General features: G+C 40.7%; 2 protein-coding genes across 4 annotated transcripts in view; one reads left to right on the top strand and one right to left on the bottom strand.

Annotated features, from left to right (window-relative positions):
- The window catches only part of LOC128741338 (protein daughterless), a 78,415-nt gene extending 63,343 nt beyond the window's left edge, over positions 1-15,072 (top strand). The window contains exons 3-12 of one of the 3 annotated variants that reach the window (XM_053837097.1): positions 3,393-3,674; positions 3,741-3,926; positions 4,013-4,411; positions 7,324-7,398; positions 7,687-7,984; positions 8,054-8,141; positions 8,358-8,471; positions 9,487-9,632; positions 9,705-9,820; positions 10,287-15,072. In XM_053837097.1, coding sequence (XP_053693072.1) covers positions 3,393-3,674; positions 3,741-3,926; positions 4,013-4,411; positions 7,324-7,398; positions 7,687-7,984; positions 8,054-8,141; positions 8,358-8,471; positions 9,487-9,632; positions 9,705-9,820; positions 10,287-10,331 — 1,749 coding nt within the window. In that variant the 3' untranslated portion in view covers positions 10,332-15,072. Of the gene's footprint in view, positions 1-3,392; positions 3,675-3,740; positions 3,927-3,982; positions 4,412-7,323; positions 7,399-7,686; positions 7,985-8,053; positions 8,142-8,357; positions 8,472-9,486; positions 9,633-9,704; positions 9,821-10,286 lie in introns of all 3 variants that reach the window. The other 2 variants (XM_053837096.1, XM_053837098.1) reach the window with 2 other exon arrangements.
- Positions 15,073-15,287: 215 nt separating this feature from the next.
- Positions 15,288-16,963, bottom strand: LOC128744088 (protein phosphatase 1 regulatory subunit 42-like). The gene is made up of 4 exons (XM_053840862.1): positions 16,883-16,963; positions 16,151-16,456; positions 15,854-16,091; positions 15,288-15,793 (listed from the first exon to the last, which is right to left on the bottom strand). The coding sequence occupies exons 1-4, from the start codon at positions 16,961-16,963 to the stop codon at positions 15,288-15,290; spliced, it is 1,131 nt and encodes a 376-aa protein (XP_053696837.1).
- Positions 16,964-17,585: the final 622 nt, after the last annotated feature.

Here is a 17,585-nt window from a genome sequence, read left to right as displayed (position 1 = left end):
AAAACGACCATACACATAAGCATTCCAGTGCGGCGTGGAACAACTTCGGCGGAATAAAACGCCGCTCCTGGAAAACCACGATTTTCAAACTTTATGCACCTTTTTCGCAGAAACTACACAACGGATTGGAACATTTTTTTGTATTGTTGGTAGTAGCTTGGCAAAGACTTTTATAATTTTTGAGTTTCGTAAACAAAACACAGCTTGAGAAAAACGAAAAAGAAGAAAAATAGATGCCTGAAATTTTGTTGATGTTTCCTACGGGAAAATAAGATCATAGCGCACTTAGACACACTCAGAACCAGCAGATTTCTAGCACTCCAACCATGGAAACCTTTCAGATGCCGTTGTAGTTCGTTGTAATCTGCAGCCGAACGCACAACAAGGCAATGTTTGAGATCGTCAGCATAAATAAGATCGATCTGATTAAAAAATAAAAAAAAAATAAAAAATTTCGTTAAAAAATAACGAAAATAGTAATGGCCCCAGATGTTTCCCTTGTGGTACGCCAAAACAGTCGGTAGAACTTAATGACTCACGGCTTCCGTCCAAAAAAAAACACGATTTCAACCATTTTACTACGTCGGACGAAGCATCAAGACGTTCAGTTTTTGTCAATAGGATAGAGTAGTCTACACAATTAAATGTCGCTTTTACATCTGTGTACACGGCATTTACTTGACTCCTGTCTCCATTTACGTAATGCAATGCGAAGTGAACTGTGCTAAATTCGTAGTTATTGAGTTGCCTGGGCAAAATCCATGTTAGTTAGTTGAAATGTTAGTTTACATTTTATAGACAGGGTGACATATACGTGCGCCGCCAGCCTGGGCCTAATAGAGTGCACTGTCGGGATTTTTTCGATAAAGTATCCTTGTCTTAGTATCTATCTCCAAATGCTGATTAAACATTACTCTTTAAGCACATAAAAAATAATCTTTATAGGGATTTCAATGGTCGTAGCCCTCACTGACGGCACGCATCTGTTTGCGAACAGCTTTACCTTTATTTTGGCAAAAACTGCTAGAAATGACGTACACTGTGAACAAGTATTGGAAACTCTCTAAAATTATGTTTCTTTGGATATCAAAGCATGCTCAGCGGCAGTTGGATATATAGAGATAATGGACTTTTTTTCGAAAAATCTCCACTGTGCAGTAGATTTAAAATTTGATTAGAAATTAGACTTAAAGTTGGGCCTGGCCTTAGATTAGAATTTGAATTTCAGACTCGAACGTGGACTTGAGGTTTAAGGGGAGACCCTACTCTGGAAGGTCGAAAAATAATGGATTTTCGTATTACCGATTCGCTCACAAATAGCGAGGCGACGCACGCGGGCTATTGCTAGTACGGTAATAAATATGATCTGGTATTTGACTTGTAGTTAAAAGTATGATTCGGGTTCTCTGCTTCAGCAATAAAATTGTGCACAGGAAAGCTTTCTGTAGCTACATGTTCCTACGTTGTGTATGAGGGTTGATATTGTATCCTATTTATTTGGATTTTAATTTACATCTATTTGAAATTATTTTCAGCGATTCGAATAGCAACACGCACGTGAGACTATTTTGTGTCCATCGCGCTTAAACTGTGAACCTACTCCAAAATATACAAAACGGGCTCACGCTGGTTACTTTTGCCTTTGATTTTCATGCCATTCAGTTACTTCTATCAGTCATTCCATTAAGCGCTCACCATTCGTTTCCTACTCTCCAATCATATCGGGATCGAAAACTAAAAAAAGTGCAGCAAGGGGGGGGGAGAAATATGCAAAAGCTATACAACTTGGTTAATGGTAATGGAATATATAGTTTTTACAGTAAAAGTTTAATGTAGATTTTGACTTTTAAGAAAAAGATGTTTTGCCTATTAGAACTGCTATTAACTTACGGCTAATCGTCTCAATACCTGTATAAATGCTTTGTTCAAATTTTTTACCAATTTGTCAAATACAAATCACATTTTATGATTTCCCCAAAACAAAGACAGCCTCAGTTCGGCACCCTTTAAGAGTGGGCTTCTCTGTCCGGGATCTTTGCAGCGCTTTGTTGTTTAAATGCCAATTTTTCACAGCTTAATCTGCCGATGCGGACGCGGGGACGTATGCAATCATCGAGGAGGTATATGAATCTCAAGGTTTACCACTTTCGATGGGCGTCGCTCGGTGCGCTGCTTACCCAGCATCTCACCATCGTGCCGCCATCGGAGGGAAAATGTTTGTCAGAGATTTATTAGCGCGATGATCTTTTCGCAGTTTTTGATTCTTTGTTCCAGAAGAAACGCGCCGATGATCATTTGCGTAAATGATTCTATCGCCGAAGAGAGATTCTATAAATGGCCATTTGCTGGCGTGGCGATGGGGTTGCAGCTCACTCGGAAAGGCCACTTACATCGTTAGGCAGGCAGTGACTGAATTAACGTTTCGAGTTCATCAATCACACAGATCTTTACATGTCTGGCTGAAAAGCTTCGCAGTGCTGCTGGACGAACAACGATTTAGTAGCACTAAACCATCCATCACGAGGCACGCCTTTGGTGTTGGAAACTCTCGAAAATTTATGTGCTGTGATAAACTTATCACTAAGAAGCGATTTGTTTTACCTCCCTTTTAATGTGGTATTTCTTAAGCTACTTGTTTCGCTTCGAAGCGGAAACGTTATTTTGCATTTGGAGTAAGCTTCTTAATTATTTTCAGCACTCGCTTCTCGAGAAAAGGCTATCATTTCGCTTAATAAATGATCTTTACAACCAAGGTTCGCAACAGTTGTCTCCTCGTATACTAAATGAAATCACAGCACTGCAAATTTGCTTAAGATTTTGATTAAAACTAAAGCGAGGATCCATTAGGTTATTCTAAATGATATGCACATAAAAGGTGAGCTTCTGTGAACGGGGGCACACCTTTGTTTCCCTTTCATACAGCGCTCACGTTGGCAGCAACCGGAATCGAAAGCGTACGTAAAACGTAGAACACCAAATTTACCAAAAGGGTTGAAGGACCTCATGTCCACGTCGGAAGATGCATGCATAAAAAACCCATGCAGACTAAACATAGAATGAACGTCTAAAGAAGACACGAAATTTGATGATTGTAAGTGGAGCTTTCAGATAATGTGTCTTCTAGTTGCTGCAGCAAAGAAACGGAAGAGAACGGAGACTGCATTTTTGAAAATTGTTAGTCTGGTTGGCTGCTGAAAGCAAACCCAAAGGAACGTATCGAATTACACTAAAGCATGATAAGCACAATAAAGTAGCGATGAAATCAGTGAGTTCGTGATTTGATACCTTATTTTGTGTAGCTTGTCATCGCTTTGACGATATCGGACCACCCTCGTTGTTTTGCAGAATATCTAATGAGATATCATTTCGCCATTTTTTTTTCTCAATTTCAGTACACACCAGAGGAATATACTCACGAAAGCCCAGTGTCTGGAGGGCAAAGGTACACCTCGCCAAAGGCGGGTGGCGCCCTCTATCAACCTGATGCGTACTATGATGCTCCCGGTGGGTCCTGGTACCCGTCGTCGTCCAGTGGTGCTTACGCGCCTCATTCAGCTGGTTCCGCTTATCACAATGTTGGCCACGGGGCACATCTCGGCGGTCCACAACACAGCCATGATCAATACGCAATGTCGCCGGTCGGCGTTTCACACATGGATGGACATCTAAACCAAGTAATTATTGAAAGCATACTAAAATTTCAAAGAAACACATCCTCATAAAATTGTCTTTCGTTTTAGAATCAAACCCAATCACTTCCACCGATGAGCACGTTTAGAGGAAATACCGCTCAGATACCCTCCATCGGTCCCCAGGGACAAAATTCACCCGCAATCTACAACGCAATCGCTGGTCACCACAACCAACATGCACAACATAGTCCAATTGTACAAAATGATACACTTGTCGGCAATGCGCTGAAAACGGTGAGTAAACGATATTACCGCAAGGCTCTTGCCATATTTATCAAATCAATTAATAGCCCTATTCCATTTCACGAAAACACGAGCAGATGTATCCAACTGATCAAAGCATCAGCAGTTACGGCTCGAATCCAACAACACCAGTGAATTCACCTCCTCCACTAACATCACAGCAACAACAGGCAGCCGCGGTGGCAGCAGCAGCAGCGGCGGCCACTGCCCAGCAGCAGTCCTCGGTCGCCAGTTTACACGGCGGCGCGGGTGCGCCCGGATCGTCCAGCAGTTCGTCGGCTACCGCATCGTCAGCAGCGGCAGCGGTAGCGGCGGCCGCTGCAGGTCCTTGGCAACAAATCAACCCTGTGATCAACAGTAACCCCGGCACAGCAGCCGGATCGGTGGCCGTAGCGGCAGCAGCAGCAGCAGCCTTGAACGGCCTACCGAACGGTTCCTACGCTCCGGAGCTGGTGCACCGGGGTCTACAGCACATGGTAATTGTCGTTGAATTTCTGCCTGTGGTAGATAGCTATAGCTCGTGTGCGTGCGCGTGCCCCAAGTGGCTGTCTTCTTTCTGTCCATCTTGGTGTTTTGTTTTTCTTTTAATCGTTGTTATATGGAATCATTCGCTTTGTTTTACTATTCTGTTAATATTCCAATATAAATCTTGCTGTTGTACAAAATGTTTCACAATTTCGATTGGTGATTACGTGTACGCGCAATGTTGCACGAAAGATTCAATTTCATCCATTATTAATAGTAGGAGGTTAGACATCAAATAACTAATCTATACCAAGTTGGAGCGGAGTTTTCAATGCTGAACCGGTTTTCTTAGGTCAAATACAGAGTTTTCTGAAAATCATCAGCAACCGGGATGGTCGGCATCTTGTAAAGTGTGGATTTACAGATTATGACACCTTAGTTTTTTATCCAATCCATTGAAGGACCTGTCCCCAGTAGCTATCTGCCTTTTTATTAAATTCGTTGAATACACTAAGGGTATTCCCAGCAATAACCATCGTAGTACTAACTGACGACAAGTTGCCACGTTCTCTATTTGCTTCAATGCCTTTCGTATTAGCAAAGCGTATGATCAGCAAAATTCTCGCAGCTTCCGCCTTCAGAGCTCTAAAAACCTTTGCTACAGCTTTACCGTTAACGCAAATTATTTCGATGTCGTCCGCAAAACCTACAAGCATAAAAGAACTCGTGATGGTGGCACCGCTTCTTTGCACACCATTCCTTTGCATAGGAGCTTTCATTGCGAAGTGGAATAGTAAGCAAACCAGTCAGATATCTCACCCGCTATCCTGACGCTTGATGCGGGCTAATAATGGCACGTATCAGCCTAATCAATTTTGTTGAGAAACCACCATAATCTTCTATGACCTATTACGTTTGACTGGATCATACGCTGCTTTGAAAGTGGTACGTGTACATGTTGACTGCTCAAAATGTATCGAAGGCGGTCTCAAGATAATCATCAGGACTGTTGTGCATCGCCCCTTTTAATTGCACTGGTATTCCCCAAATAAAAATTTCAAGACATCAGCTCACACTCTTGCGATGATCTCGTGGATTGCATAGTACTGTCGTTTACACTAGACTTTCAAGAGTATGGCGAGTGCGCCCTCTTTTTCGACTTTCTTGCCATTTTCAGCTCTTTGACTACTTTGACTTTGTTTCATCTTAGCCAAGGTTGGCGGGATCACAACTTGTCCGTCTTTTTCAATATCTATTCTGTTCCAATCAACCCGCTTAGTTGGGTTCGGAATACGATGCTGGCCTAACAAGCCAGATGTCGTATGTTCAAATCTTGGCTCGGAGGTGCTGCTAGATAGAGTCAGTAGGGTTGTTGCACTAGCCCCGTAGTCCTGTACTCTAATAGCCGGCTGTGAAGTCTGTCGTATAAAAACATAAGGTTAAATTTCGATAACAAAGTTGTAGCACCTAGGCTTTGCTTTGAAGTCTGTCGATAAAGAAGGGTCAAGGCTTTTTTCTGTTTCAATTTACGATTCCAGCACATTCACCGCTAGATTAGAGCAAACAAATTTTTCAAACAACAAATTGCCGTATCAAGAACTCGTCTCTACACCACTTGGTCCTGGGCTATACGTCATTATTTTTTTGAGCGTATCGACACTCGCAAGTCACCTTCTGTTAGGTGGAGTCGCCTGGCACACTGGGCCCGGGACTGGCCCCCTGTAACTTCCAGATTTGCGCCAGATATACGATGGGCATCTCTTCTAGTAGTGTCTACAGCTTGTGGTCTCAATGGTACTCCGTCAATAAAATTCCACAACATCTTTAATTTGAGTACAGTAGGTGCACGCATATCTTCCGTAACTCCATAAATAATCGAAGAACCGCTTGCATCTGTCGACCAATTCTTGCTCGTTTGTGACCAAAGTTCACTCCTCGTCCCTACACGTGCTAGATCAAGATCAAGAGTCCTTTCAAGAGTGGCTCACCCATTCATAGAACTGACGTGTTTCATTGGCCCATGGTTTGAAAAATACGATAATCTAGAGAAGCTAATTTCGCTGCACCGTATCCTACACTGCGTTGATATCTATAAAAAAAGCGGGTCTTTTGATTGCGTCGACCCGACGTCTAACGAAACATTCTTATAGGCTATCCAAAGGGTTTGTCGTTGCACGCACATGGTTCTGCCAATCGTTGATGATGCTTTCAGTTCAGTCTTCGGTCTTTTTTTCTTATCGACGCCGACTTTGGATATCGTCTCTTGAAGCATATTTTAATAAGAAGATATGTTATATGTTCGATGTTTTTGCTGTGGTTCGAAAGAAACCATACGTTTTTGTTGTATACATGTTGAGCCTAAGTTAATATGGTTTTAGTATTGTTTTGATATTCGTTATGTAAATTTCTAGAGGCTTTCCATCAGGTTTTTTTCTGATCAATACTTCGCATTTCGAGCTACCTGGCAGTAGACAACAAACTTGCTTGTAAAATAGTGCTGCTTCGGGATAGAACTTTCATGATTGTATCTGTTTCGTTCTTAATATAATGCAAATTCACTTTTGACATTAATGCTGCTGTTTCTCATATTTTGATTTGCTTTTGCTTTGGGTTTTTGATTTTAACTAAAGTCATATTCCAGATAAGAAAGCGTTGTTCAATTCCCTTATGAGAATTGCAACTTTGACAGTCATTTGATAGAACCTTGATTCATTATCCTATCTCATTCACTTGGTGAATATTATTGCACTTGCACTTGTCTCGTTTGATGCCATTTTTTTCTCCAGCGCGTTTGTTGTTATTTTTACTTTCTATCAAACGTTTTTGTTGATGCATGTTTTTTATTTCTTTTTTGTGTTTTTCTTCTTTTTTTCGTATCTCCAACAAACAAACCACACCCACACACCGAAACGTGTCTGTATAGGCTAACTCGCCCGAGATCCAACCGCTGGATGATGCAATTGTGTCACTGCTTAGAGAACACTCTGAGAACGGAACGGTAAGTGGATTTATTTTTTTCTAGAGTTGAGGAAAGTCCAGGTTCAAGGCTGATTAACTCGTTCTATATTCGAAAAAAGCGATGATTAGCATAGTTATAAATCTGCTCAAGGAAGTAAGAACTTATATGAACCGTGAAAAACTTCTATGGAAAATGAAATTTGAGTGGTAAAATACCACAATAAAATTTGTGAAGTATAATTAAATCGATTTATGTGCTGCAAGAAGAGAAACATTGATTGAACGTGCCTTTTTCTAATGCCCATTTTTGCAACCGTTGTTCTTCCAGGGTACCCGCATGGAGGAGCGTCTCGATGATGCGATCAACATCCTGCGGAATCACTGCGAACCGCAGGTTGGCGTGTCGCTCTCTTCGCTGGACGGTAGCTCACCGTACGGCAGTGCATCCGGTGCGGGCATCGGTGGCAGCGCAGGGTCGTCGATCATTGGACCGCCCGGCAGCTCGCAGCTGCATCAGGATGCGAGTGGCAACGATTTACCGCCGTCGGCTGCGGCTGCCGTCGCCAGTGGGCTCGTCCCGGTGAAAACGGAAAGATTACCGAACACCCCCATCGCGGTCAATACGAGTCAGTTAGCAAACAATGTTGTTGAACGAATGTTGAAACTAACGAATGACCTTCATTTGCTTTCTTCAGAGAAACGCAAGGAACCGCCAGATTCGGACACCAAACCGAGCAGTTCGGTAACGGGCTCGAGCAAGGGCGCGAAGCGGCAGCGGAAGTAGTAAGTTGTTGCTTGTTGTGTTTTTAATATTGATGATTTTTGGATTTCGTTTTGTACGAGCTGTTGAGTTTTGCCCTGCGTTTGGTCTTGATTTTGGTACCTAGTAGTAATTCAATTCTTTTTCTTTTCTATTTCATTTCATTTTTCATTTGTTACGTATTTGTGTCTACGTTTGGTTTGCACTTCATCTATTCGTAATTGCTTAAACCTTACCAGTAAAACTTCGCGTAGTTGTTCCAGTGCAGATGACGACGATGATGATGATATCGATCCGGTGACAAAGGATCGGAAGGAAAAGGAACGAAGGCAGGCCAACAATGCCCGTGAAAGGTTAGTATGAATGTCGGAAACTATTTTTAAGAACTGGGATTGGAACTCCGACTCAAATTGGTCACTGGTCATTGGAATGCCGAATACTGGGATGCTAGGATTCTGGGACACCGGGACACTGGGACTACTGTGACTGGGACAGCAGGACTGGTACAGTAGTACTGGGAGAGTGGAGCTGCGACAGTGCAACTGAAACAGTGGGTCTGGGAAAGCGGGATTGGTATGGTAGTACTGTGACAGTGAGATTGGGGCATTGGAACTGCAACAGTGGGACTGAGACAGTAGGACTGGGACAATGGGACTGGAACAGAGCCTGGAACGGTGGGCTTGGGGTAGTGGGACTGGGACAGTAAGACTGGAACAGTGGGGTTGAGGCAAAATGGGACAGTGGGACTGCGAAAGCGGAATTGGGACAGTGTGGCTGGGGCAGCGGGACTGGAACAGTGATGTAGGGAACTGATACAGTAGGAGTGAAACTGGGAAAGTCGGATTGGGGTGGTAGAACTAGGTCAATTAGACTGAGAGATTGGGGCTGGGACGTTGGAAATGGGGCAGTCGGAGTAGGACGATGGACCTAGGGCAATGAAGCTGGGAACAGTGAGAATTGGGACAGTGCTACTGGGTTAGTGAGACTGAGACAGTGGGACAATTGGGCTGGGACGGTGGAACTGGGGCTGTGGGGGTGAGATTGAGACTGAGACAGTGGAATTTGTAAAGTGGGACTGGAATAGTGAGGACTGGAAGTGAGACTTTGACAGTAAAACTGGGATAGTGTGACTGGGATAGTAACTGGTACTGGGATAGGGACTAAGACTGGCATTGTTGGACTAGGACTGCGACTACGAGATTGGTATTGGGACTTTTTAATTAGGACTGAGATGTTCATAAGTTAGGATTTAATGTTCTGTAATCGTACATATTTTTTTTAGAATAACCATTAGTCGTTATCTCGTGCTTGAGAAAATTTTCGATCCTAAACTTGAATCAATATAAACCGTTCTATTCTTATTTACAGAATACGTATTCGCGACATCAACGAGGCACTAAAGGAGCTAGGTCGAATGTGCATGTCCCACCTAAAGTCCGACAAGCCACAGACCAAGCTCGGCATTCTGAACATGGCCGTCGAGGTTATTATGACGTTGGAGCAGCAAGTGCGCGGTAAATGCAGAATACATCTTATTTGTCTTCAAAAAGCAACGAACTTATGAAATTCGTACCTTATTCTTTCAGAACGTAACCTTAACCCAAAAGCTGCATGCCTAAAGCGGCGCGAGGAGGAAAAAGCGGAGGATGGTCCCAAACTGCCCCCTCACATACTGCACCAGACACCGTACCCTTCACTACCCGTAAGTAACCTCAAGCAAGAGCGAGAATGAGAGCGGTCCCTAGAGCGGCAATCAAGAACAGAAATTGACTATTTTCGCTACATTTGGCAAAAGAGTACAGACAAAAACTACCACTAGAGAGACCAGCGAAATTGTGTGCAACCAGCATTAGCGAATCGAACCGTAATGTTAAAAGCATAATTTTTCTTCTCTAATTTCTTCCAACGTTTGTGTAATGCGTACCCTCCTTCCACGTGAAAACAAACACTGGCTATTGGTTCGGCTGCGCTGCTAACCAACAACCAACAACAATGTGCATGCAATCGACTTTCTACTTCTACTACTTTACTTCTACTATTATCACTATTACTACAACTACTACCACTGCAAACCAAACCTGAACACACTCATCTACCGTCACACGTACACTCGAAAATTGCGTGCGGGTTCGCATGTTTTCGGTATGTTTGGATTTGTGATCAAACAGGGCCCGCCGCCAAACCTTCCTCACAACCCTGGGCCACCACAATAGCATAATAGCTTAAATAATTTAATTCGAAGATAGCACAGCAAGCAGCAGCACACATGTACATATACGGCCGTAGGTGAATCGTGCGAATGCGTGGACTGGTGGATGTGGTTGTGAGATAAATCCTGGTGGAATGTGACTGTGTCCTAAAATCATAATAATAAATGTATAGACGGTAGGCGTGTATTTAATTAACAGCAAACAAAAAAAAAAGAAACATGAGGCAGGTCACGTTACACAAGCACACACACATTTCACTAGCGTACGCGCGTGTGTGCGTGTAATGGCGTCCATTCATATCAAGCAAGCAGCGCTCTAGCTAGCGTAAATAGAAGATCGGATGAAGGTCTATAAATACAACAGCTCAAACAAAAACTGTAAACCACAGGTATTTTATGTATGTTCCGGGAGTCAACGGGCATACAAAAAGAAAAGAAACAATAGAGAATAGGCAGAAACCGAGCAGTTTAAATTGTCAAAGGATAAAAATAGTAGCCACTAATTGAATGGTTGTATTTTAATGGATAAATTGAAGTGGGAATTAGTAATTGAATGTACCTACATCATGAACATCACGTACTGAAGTGGTAAGCGGTCCATGTTTTCGTTGGAGATTGTAATTTCGACGGATGGTTACTGTAAAGTTTGAAGATTGTTTCTTGTTCAAATTGGCTCTCAAAATATAGTTTTGCGAGAAAACTATGACGAGTAAGCCAGCATGAATGAAAAGCAATTTTGATTTTCAATCGACGCAATAAGTAGGCTCTAGATTACTTTTGTACTACTATATTCCAATCTAGGTTCAAAGGTACAAAGACTCTACTAAAAATGTTAATAACCGAATGCAAACCAATTTTTTTTATTTTAGTTATTGTTCCCTTACTGCAACAACTTTATGAGACTCATTTTCAGCAGTTTTGAGCAAGCTCATCCCGCTTAAACTGTGATCATTTCACTGTACCGCCTCAACCGAGTAGAATGTGAAAAAGTTATACATGGCATACTTGTAAAGCTAGTTGTTAGTTACAATATTACTGAGCTTATCTTGTATTTATTGAGCCATGGAGCTTCTAAAGGGATTGCAGTCGTCTTCAGGACCGTAAATTCAAAAGATACAGTAGTGTTTAGTTCAGTTATTATTGTAGTTATAAGTAGCTCTTAAAGTGTCCCATACATAACTTTTTCGTATTCTGCTTGACTAACGCAGTACGGTTGATTGTGAAAATTCGAAGTGAAATTAAAAAAACAAGCCTGGTTTTGAGAAAAGATTTTTGAGTTGCTGCATGGAGCGCAGTTTGAAAATCTCCAGGCATTATTTTTGTTTTGGTATTTTGGAAATACAGATTAAAGTTGTGGCAACAAGGGAACACTATGTTCGATCAGCCGCCGGGATTCCGTTCTCCAACCGAAACTTCGCTTCTGACAGAAACTATCGCTCACCATCCACTACAACGAAACAGTATTGCGCTTCGTCTCCCTCCCGCACACATTAGGAAGGAATCGTGCTCGCGCTCTGAGAAAGCCAAATTGTTAAGCAATCATAGCGGAATATCACACTTTCCAGATTTGCAATCATACGACTGAGTTAGACACACACATACAACAGGTGGCGCGAAGCAATAGAGCAAATCATAGACGCTGTACTGTAGGCATTTTCATTTAAGGTTTGGTTTAGATCTTGTGTTGCAAATGCTTTAGGAGGGAACTAGGATGCTAGGGTTAATGACAGGGAAGCTTCACTTTGCAGAACATTCGTTACGAACTTCTCGACATGGAAATGTTATTCTACGCATTTTTGTCCCATGAAAATCTATTAAAACATGGCATGACTAGGCGCAGATTAGCTGTGAACAGGTGTATGTTTCTGAACTGTTTAGTGTACAACTTTTTATATACCCATACAACAAGCATCCCAAGTTTCTTTCAGTCCATTTGTGACTTGCATGTTTTCGGCGCAGTCTACTTATCTTTACAGGGTGGCTAGGGTTGCTTGTCAGTACATCACATTCAAAAAACCAAACTATAGCTTCAATGTCAACAAACAACAAATTAGAAACTCAGTTCTTTTCTCTCTCTTCAATCGAAGGCGTGCGTCGCAGCTGGTGTGCACGGTTTACTGAGGCATATTGTCCTAAATAGTAACTTTGCTTGAATGTTTCCAAAGTGTGACCTTTTATGCTTCCGAATTCTCCGAGCATGTATCATCATGCAAAGTAATCCAAAGGATTAAGTTCCGGTAAGGAAGCAGGCCATTTTTTGTGACGATATAAAATAAGGTACATTCTGACGAAACCACTTGTATTGCTTTTGATTGATGAGAAACAAATAACATTTAAATTTGGGTAAAGCCAACCCACTGATGAAAAGCACTGACATGCAACCCTCCAATTACCTTGTAGATTATTATCCAATTTCTTTATTTTATTTTAAAATTTCTCGGTGTCTGCCAGTTTCTTACGCCCTGTTGAAGTTTGCTCCTTGCAGCAACAACTGTCCATAAATTGAGTTTTTTGTACTTCATTTGTACTGAAATCATACTTAAAAAAAGTAGATTTATTTCTGCTGAGTTATTAGTTTGCTATTACTTTAGCGTTAGCGTTATTTTATTTTGTTCACCCAGCGAAAGAAGGAAGCACCTGCGTAGCAAAGTTGCTAGTCAGTGCGCTAGGCTAGGCTAGGCTAGGCTAGGCTGACAAAAATAGTACTGGAATCCGGTAGGGAAGTTTTGCAGTGGAGAACGAAGCTTTCAGCGGAAACCGCAGCTTTTCGCCGGCTTATAACAAGCTATACTTCTCCTCCTAATAGAGGCTGATAATGGTTTCATTGGGAATCACTCGGATATTCTATATTTGGAAGCATTGTTTGCCTGGTAAACTTGTTTGTTTTACTGCCGAATAAACTTTCAGATGAAAAACTGTTCCGTCGGAACAGCTTTGGGAAGTTTAACTCGCTTTTCGGGTATAAATGAAATTCAACTCGAAACAGTAGTGCGGTCTGGACAACGCTTTAAAATATGGAATCTCCCGAAAAGGCTTCTTTTATCCTTCATTGCCCAGTTATCCGTTTCATTTTGTTTATTTTTTTACCAAGAGAGAAATGATTTCATGTGATATATTAAATTAATGCCGGCCCCAGACCGATATTTACACACTCTCTGTAACAATCTTGCGTGTGTGTGACAAATATAGACCGAAGGATGACGAATCTATGCAAAGAAATGTGTAAACTAAACTACAGGTGCGGTGCGTCGTCGTTAGGGGTTGAAGAGTAGAAGACGAACCTTTTTTTTTTGTTAAGTCGTCCAACTGCGCGGTCGGTGGTACTGACATTGTGTATTTTCAGTAAGATATTCAAATTCAATGGTAGCTACAACACTACAACACGGCCTCATAAAGCATCACAGTTAGAAACTAAAGATTTCAGAACCTTTTCCGAAAGTCGGAGATAGTCTTCGCTTTTCCGCACCCCAGAAAAAGCGGTTTGTTTTCTCAAACGTATTGTTTAACGAGAAAATTACTTAATATTTTTTTAGTTAGTTTACTAAGTAGATGACAGGAAACAGAGAACAGATTTATATTATTTCAAACAGCAAAAGCAGCAAAGCATAGGAAAATTTTATCATTAGTTATTTTTAATTTTATTTTAGTTTCCTTTTTTAAATTTATCCGTAGTTTTATATCGGTAGTTTTATTATATTTTCAACAAGTAGCGAGGCGTAAAAACGTAGTAAAGAAGGAAACAACCGACAACGTGCTAAAGTCTCAAGAATGAACGAAATCAATATTTTTATGCGTACGCTAAGAAATCACAGAGAAAGAAAGAGTTAAGATAGAAAACTGTATTATTCATTGTATAAAATAAAATAAAGATGAAGTAAAGCGGAAAAATCATACAAAGCATAATATTTCTTTTTTTTGTTCCACATAATTTTAAACGTTTATTTTTTATTAACTTAATTTTAAAACAAGCTGAATCGTACAGACGTCGATAAGAACCGCAAATGAAAAGGTATTTTTATGGGAAAAAACTATATATTTTATAATGTTTTGTATTCGAACGTGAAGCTAGAGTAAATTTTTTTAGGGGGTAAACATAAATCGACACTTTTTGATCTTGATACAGGGCAAGAATGTGTTTCGTAGTTCTGTGCTTACCCTTTCTACCCATTTTTGACTATGAAACCAAGAGCAATCCTAGGAAACGAAAACAAAAAGAGAGAGGCACAACTCATTTTGGTTGGCATATATTTTCACATTGTTTTATATTAATTTTCTTCTTCATTTGTTTGATTTCGCCTTTTTCATCAGTATGCGTTAGGTAGACAACCAATAGACACAAATGAAACACTATCTATCTAAAATGTAAGCCAACAACCAGTGACAAATAATAATCCAAAGTTACACAGCAGCAAACAAATGCGAATGGAAATTGTTCAGTATCAAACACGTATAGGATCTAAGCAGACAAAAAAAACTTGCATCTATTTCACTCAAAATCTCTTTTAAGATTAGAACAAAACAAGCAAGACCCAGAAAGAAGCTCTAAGTAAAACGAGAAAAAACACTAAGTAAAACCATGCAGAACTATTTATCGTGCAAAAGAAAAGTTTCTGTGTTATTACAAATTGCAAGTAAAACAATGAAAATTAGTATAAAATGATTGGAAATGATGGACAAATTGTAAATGCCACAAAAGAGTAAGAAAAAAATCAGATCACAGTGTATATTATGTTATAAAAATAAATGTGCCATTTTTCCATAATAATACAAAACGAAATTTTGTTGAAATAGTTTTGAAGAACAGTGCAAAATAATAGTTACAAAAGATTACAAAAACTTCTGCGGGTTTTCGAATGTATTGAAATTTTGATTAATTCCCTTCAATCAATTCTAATTTTATGTCAAGGCACCACCCAAAACTCACTAACGTTAATCACAGCAAATTATTAGGTAGATTTCATTAGTCAATAGACGGCAGCGACTGCACCTTCCGTTGCGTTCGTATTTTCTCCTTGAACACCGGTAGTTCGGCCTTCATTATCCTACCTTGCAGCATCACACCAGCCGTGGCGTCCCCGCTGCCGAAGTCGTTGCTTCCAAGTCGAACCATAAAATCTCCCCTCGAATGGAGCCGATCGTCCCCAAAGTGCGCGGACATCGTTTTCATCAGTATGGGTGAACGCAGCACCGGCTTGCGCAGGATTCGTTGCACCGGAGCAGGTCTTCGGGAAGACAGCTGAAACAGCGAATTGGTTGCCGGAAAGTGATGACCACCACCGCCGACTTGACCCACCGAATCACTGCCGCTGCTGCTGTCTACCGAGAATTTGGATGTATTTCCCGTCTTGCCGGCAGATTTTTCTTCGCCATTCGCCGCGGCACGGCGTTTTTTCTCCAGTTTAATTGTTTGAAAGTTTTTGATGAAATTACGCGTTGATTGAGATATCGTCTTACCGTCCAGTAGCACTGAAATATACGTTCATCAGATGTTATTTTGTTTGTGATCACTAAGCGGTTGAATGTTACATAGTTTGTGTCCCGCGGCGGCCGTAACTTTTTCCCGATAGTGAACGTCCTTTTGCGCCAGGCAACCCTGAAGATCTAGAACGCGCAGCGAATATAGCGCACTGATGGCCGGTGTAATATCCTCTGTAGACTTGAAATTATTTTCGGAGGCCAGTAAAACTTCTAATTTCCACAGCGGTTCTAAGGAACACATTTCTGTGAGCCGTAACTTTTTTATGTTCAGCACTTTCAGGTGATTCTACGTTATACAAAGCAAAACAATATTTATTGTAATGGTACAATCAAAGAATTACTCACCGCCAACGCCTTTACGCATTCCTCGTCAAACTCAAAACGGGCGGATCCATCCAGCAGTTGTCGTTCGATGTGAACCTGTTCCAATTTTTTCAGGCTCTCCAAATTTTCCATTCGGGTAATTTTGTTATAACCTAGATAAAGTTGTTTCAGGTTCTTTAGGCCGTCTAAGTTTTCGATCTTCCGGATGTTGTTCCATTGCAGGTACAGGTGAGTCAAATGTGTAAAAGCTCCGAGCTTTTCGATCCGAGATATCTGGTTGTTGTGCAGGTAAAGCACCTGGATTCGTTTGGTTGGATAGATGTTTGACTGGAAGAAGGAAATTTTGATGGATGTATGTAAAAAAGAGCTATAAAAACCGTAGTATATATTTCAAACACAAAAGATAAAATCGATAGAAAGAACTACTTCGGTTCTATGCTGACAACGATGACAATAGAAAGAGGAATAATTAATGGGCAAAATATATAGAGAGTTTGTGACACGGAGTGCGGCCCCGTCCTAGTAGAAGTTAGATTTTATTTGAAAAATTATTGATTTTGAATTCAATTCATTGCTCATTGAAATCTGCAATCATAAAAATTCCAATATTCTCTAGCATTGAATTGTGTGCTTTATATGAAGCACAAAATTAGAGCACGTCCTTTTTTCATTGACTCGACCCTGAATTCACACTTCTACGCTATTGCCGTATGTGCAATTGCAATATGTATGATAAGTGCTATATGTACTTACGATTTGAGTAATATTTTTATCGTTCAAATAGATGTGGGTTAAATTGCTACTAGCTTTTCTGGTTGATTTTTTCTGTTTCATAACTATACGTGCTATGTGTGTCGGAATACTCTGCAAATCCGGTAGCTGGTGGCAAATTACAGCTCTTGTTCAATAAAAGTGAGGGTTAAAACCGGAAAACGGTAATGAAATTGCGTGTCGAATTTTCAGATGCCTGTAAACAGCATTTCCAAGCGAGCCACGCTAGTAACCGTTGCTATGTCGTCCAGCCATGTAGACGCATTCAGTGAGGTTCTTCGGCGTATTAGACCGGTGCATCAATTATAAAACAACTTTCTGTGGAAAATCATTGCAAAACCGATTGTGTTTGTAAAAAATGTCTTCACACATTCTGTACTTCTGTACTCTACTGAAATGAATCATAAAAAGTCAGTTGCCAAACCGAATTTACAACTTTTTAAATACAGTAAAAAGTCGTATTCGTACACCAACATGCAGAATTCGTCTGTCTACATTTGAAAGTTGAACAGAAGTTTTAGGGACATGTTATTTAGGTAAAATCATAGTATTAAATAAATATTAATTTTAAGGAATGATATCTGGTTTTGGAAAAATGGTTTTTATTTATCAGAAAAAAATTATAAATTAGCGCATGCAAAAATCCACTTAAATTCGTACAGGACTCCAATTAACAGTTTTGATT

Source organism: Sabethes cyaneus, chromosome 3 (genome assembly GCF_943734655.1).
Source record: "Sabethes cyaneus chromosome 3, idSabCyanKW18_F2, whole genome shotgun sequence".
Classification (NCBI taxonomy): Eukaryota; Metazoa; Arthropoda; class Insecta; order Diptera; family Culicidae; genus Sabethes; species Sabethes cyaneus.
The sequence above is the reverse complement of the archived record's forward strand: the minus strand, read 5'-3'. Positions and strand labels throughout refer to the sequence as shown.